We start from the raw sequence: 4,473 nt of genomic DNA, 5'->3' as shown, positions 1-4,473 counted from the left end.
ACAGATTTATATAAATAAATAAACCGTGTTCCCAATGTGATTTTGATGTTGGACTAAGCATATGGATGTTTGTTATGGAGGTTGGTTAGATAAAACTAAAATATAAATATTTCAAAATGATCTTTTTTGAAACACACAAAAAATATCATTTTGAAATATCTATATTTTAGTTTGAATGATCAATAAGTAATATCTACATACAAACTAAGAAACATGACAATTTGATGAAATGAATGTATTACTTTGAATTAATAAAACTTCATATATAACAAGAAACAATCCAGACAAAAAAAAAGTAATTCAATTTGATGAAATGAATGTATTTGTGCTCCTTGGACATATAAAGAACACTTATTTTATGTGTAGTTGTATACGAGATGAAAATAATATTCCATAACTAAACATTAGCCGGATTTTCATTTTCCAGCGGTGTGGAGGTTCCGTCCGGAGCTGCCTTTTTGCCTCTTTCAGATCTACTATTCTCTGCGAACTTTAGGCTGCCTTCATGCAATCCTTGCAGCTTCTCTTCCTCAGTCCACTCCGCCACATAATAATGCTCTTCTTTTGATGTTCTATTGTCACTTGTTGGTCCTAAAAACATACTTCCCCACTGTGGAAAATGTATAAACGCAACCAAAAGCGTAAAAATCATCGCTGTAATTCCCATCAGCGACAAACCATCTGCAGTATGGAATCTTGATGACGAGAAAAAGGGCAGTTGAGTTAGACCCGACCCAAAGTTTCCTCCTGCGCCGGTCAGTCCTGATATTATTCCTAGAGAGCGGCGCGAGACAAAAGGAACGATGCCGAAGATGGCCCCACAAGCAGCTTGTACACCAAAGGAAAAAAGCATCATGGCTAAAATAGCTATAGGAAGTGAAGTGGCACGGCCGAGCCAAACACAGAAAAGACCACCAGAAGTTTGTAAGATCCAAAGGGTCCATAACCTCCCTCTCATACCGAAAAACCTAGCTGACACGTCTGATGCGAAGCCCCCAATAGGACGAGCGAAGAAGTTAGCCATACCAAAGCTGGCTGCTATCATACCAGCTGTATGGAGTTCGAGTTGAAACCTGATACACGTAAAACAAAAGAAGCAAGTCAAGTTACTTGTGATGGAAGAAACTTAAATCTGAGAGAAAATTAGAGGTCAAGTTAAGTTGAACCTTATGTACGTAAACAAATTAAACAAATAGGTCAAGTTACTCTTAATGGAAGAAACTTAAATCTGAAAAGAATATTAAGGGATTGGTGAGACTTGAATTTTGACAGAGATGGTTAAATTTCAATGTTCGGATATTTGTTAAATTTGCATAGAGCTATGCTAAGTTTGTAGAAAGTTAACAACTTTAAGAAAGCCAATGAATATCCATAATATTCTTGTGATTAATAACTTAAATTATAAAACTAAATTTTATTAGAATTATTATAAAATCACATTTTAAGCAGGATTTAGAAGTCATCAAATTAATAAGTGTGAATTTCAAAAAATATTACAACTAAAAATTACTATAATGAATTTCCTTAAAACTGTAGAATCTATATACCAATAACAAACAAAATATATGAACTATAATAACCAACAAAAAACCAATTCTCACTAATTCCCCGTTAGTATATTTGATATGATAATGCAATTGAACAAACCTGTCGAAGAAATATTCTGAGATAACATTGTTGATGGTCATTTCTATTCCCATGGAAAATCCATAGAGAATGAACAAAACATATGTTCTGTAGTTCCGAAGAGCATACCAAAACACCTAAAAGAACAAAAAAAATCGTGTAAAAAAACCGGAATTTTTATGTGCATTCAAATAAATAAATAATCAGTTTCGATTTAGGCATGTCACATGTGTACATCAAAAACATAGAATTTGAATGGTGGCAGCAAACGAGGCGGACTAATTATGTTTTTGGTTCTCAAGATATAAGGTTTGGTTCAAAGTAAACGTACTTTGACTGATTTATAAAACTGTGATTTACTTGCTTCATTTAGACCATGATTAACCCATGATTAACCCGGATTCTTAAAGTGGGGTTCTTAGCTTCGGTTAATAACCGTTTCTTAGTTTTTAATTAAGAAAAGTTAAAAACCGGATCTTAAATAAGAGATATAAAAGCATGTTCTTAGCCGAAAAGTGTAAAAAAAAAAACCAAAAAATATCAAATGATGAGTTAAGAACCCGAATCGGATTAATCATGCACCTTGGTTAATTTGTCTTTAGAAACGTCTCCTTTCTTCTGCAGAGTACTTAGGTTTCCATCAGGAAAATCTTGTCCAAGAGTGAGCACTAGAATCCCCATGATAACCTGAAGAAAGCCGGGGATGAAGAACGCGATCCTCCATGCCGTGAAAGGAGTGGCTCCAGCGACTTTGATGATGTGGAAGACCATCGGCATGAGTAACTGAGTCACGCCTCCTCCCATGTCTCCCCAACCACCGGCACATCCGTTGACGAGTCCAATGATCTTTCCAGTAAACATCACACTGGTCCAGTATGAACATGACACAAAGGTGGCTAGACAGAAACCGATCATGAACCGGACGGATAAGTAGCCACCAGCGTCAGCTACAAAAGACATGCTGAACACTGCTGGAGCCGACAGCATTAGGAGAAACGCCGTTCCGTACCTGTGTTTATTTTATTGGTTAATTAGTACAATGTAGATTTAATTTTATTTCTAGTCGGAGACCATTTAAATTAACCGTGGAAAATGTGATGTATATGTGGATAATAAAGTTTATGCATAAAACTATAAAAATCGCGAGATATGTATGATGTATTTTCCCATCATGATTTGGATTGTTCATATTGGTGGATCCTATATCTAATGCATGTGTACAGTATGTACGTTAGATATTATATATTCAAACTAATTCTGTTATAAATATAAGTGGAGTGTAGAAACTTTATAAGTACCTAGCCCCGAGCAAGTCACAAACCGCTCCCATAGCAAGCCTTGAAAAAATGGCCCCGGAAACGGAGGCGACTCCTGCATTTCCTATATCAGTTTTGGTCAAATCAAGATTGTCCCTGATGATGGGAACGAGAGGTGCGGCGGCAAACGTGGAGATAAAGCAAGTGAAGAAAGAGATCCATCCTAAGTGGAAAGCTCTCATGTGTGGTTTCGCAAATGACAATGGTTTGAACACTTTTGCTTTATGTTCTGAGTCGACTGGAAAGGGAAACATAGCCGTTGGATCATCAGACTGGACGCTATGGGAAGACCATGCATCTTCGCCTTGGTCAGAGAAAGAGAAAACATGTTCTTTCGCGGTAACTCCATGCATGGAGGTCCCAATAGATCCTTCTTCTTCATTACGGTGAGCCATTATTGTTCCCAGGGAATTGGAGAAGAAGCCTCGTTTGTCTTGTTTTTCTCACGCCTTTGCTTTTACTTTTGTTAGATTTAATTTTTCGTACCATATATATAGCCGTAGAAATGTCGGATGTTTTCTTTTGTAACCGAGAAATGTAGCATGTTCCTTTAAGAAAATTAAAATATATTTGATGGAAGATATATATGGGTAATATGGAGTACTACCAGGCCCGACTCATCGTTTGTGCAAGTTTTAGTTATACATGTGTCACGCTGCAGGTCTTTTAATTAATAAAAATTGCAACTTGGTAGACTTGACGAAGACATAACAGACTGCTAACTGTCGATTAGTAACTATCTATGATTAAAATTATTTAATTTTTTTTTTTAAATCCAATAGATATACATTGAAATATGTCTTTAAACAACAAATAAAAGTAAAAGGTGTCGCCTTTTCAAACACTCCTTTCACCAGAAAACCTTTTCACCCCATAGTTTTCTCCTTTTTGTGACCTGACTTCAAAATCAATATATAATTATAGAATACGAAACAATTATAATAAATTTTTAACAATTGGCACTTTTACGCAGAGTGGTTAGTGTTGGAGATAAACATGAAGTTAACTTAGGATACAAGTTACATCAATCCTAAGTGAGTTAGAATTAGGATAGTTAGTTTACCTAATGAGTTTAAAAACTATGGTCTCTATATAATAAGATGCAAGAGTGTTGCATAGATTGTGTGAATTTAGAGATTAAGTTTGAGTGCTTAAGTTTTGTGAGTGTTTTTTAAGCTAATAAAGAAGAGTTTATTTATATTGAGTTCATACAATCCTAGACTTATATTTGGTATCAGAGCAAACTGATTGAGAATCATAGATGATTTAGTTACTACGAAAATCAAGAAGAAAGGAGGCTCGTCTTCCATAAAGTGTCTTATGTTGACGACAACAAATTACACCGGCGATACGGATGAAAACGTTACCTAGGGTTCATAAGGTATTGGAAGTGGTCGAGAAAGAGTCGACTGACGGCGAAAAGAATGATATGGTGTCGGCACTCATGTTTCAATCTATCCCGAAGAGTATGATCCTACAAGTGGGAGAATTTGATACCGCAAAGAAGGTGTGGGATGCGATCAAAACCCGC

General features: G+C 35.9%; 2 protein-coding genes across 2 annotated transcripts; both read right to left on the bottom strand.

Moving 5' to 3' along the window:
• Nucleotides 1-228: 228 nt before the first annotated feature.
• On the bottom strand, nucleotides 229-2,796 carry LOC106349602 (high affinity nitrate transporter 2.6-like). Its single transcript, XM_048781568.1, has 4 exons — nucleotides 2,771-2,796; nucleotides 2,209-2,635; nucleotides 1,648-1,763; nucleotides 229-1,073 (listed from the first exon to the last, which is right to left on the bottom strand). The coding sequence occupies exons 1-4, from the start codon at nucleotides 2,794-2,796 to the stop codon at nucleotides 398-400; spliced, it is 1,245 nt and encodes a 414-aa protein (XP_048637525.1). The 3' UTR covers nucleotides 229-397.
• On the bottom strand, nucleotides 2,606-3,621 carry LOC125575738 (high affinity nitrate transporter 2.6-like). Its single transcript, XM_048734796.1, has one exon. The coding sequence runs from the start codon at nucleotides 3,335-3,337 to the stop codon at nucleotides 2,915-2,917; it is 423 nt and encodes a 140-aa protein (XP_048590753.1). The 5' UTR covers nucleotides 3,338-3,621; the 3' UTR covers nucleotides 2,606-2,914.
• Between the last annotated feature and the right edge of the window lie 852 nt (nucleotides 3,622-4,473).

This window comes from Brassica napus, chromosome A6 (genome assembly GCF_020379485.1).
Source record: "Brassica napus cultivar Da-Ae chromosome A6, Da-Ae, whole genome shotgun sequence".
NCBI classification, from domain to species: Eukaryota; Viridiplantae; Streptophyta; class Magnoliopsida; order Brassicales; family Brassicaceae; genus Brassica; species Brassica napus.
This window is presented reverse-complemented; position numbering and strand designations above follow the sequence as displayed.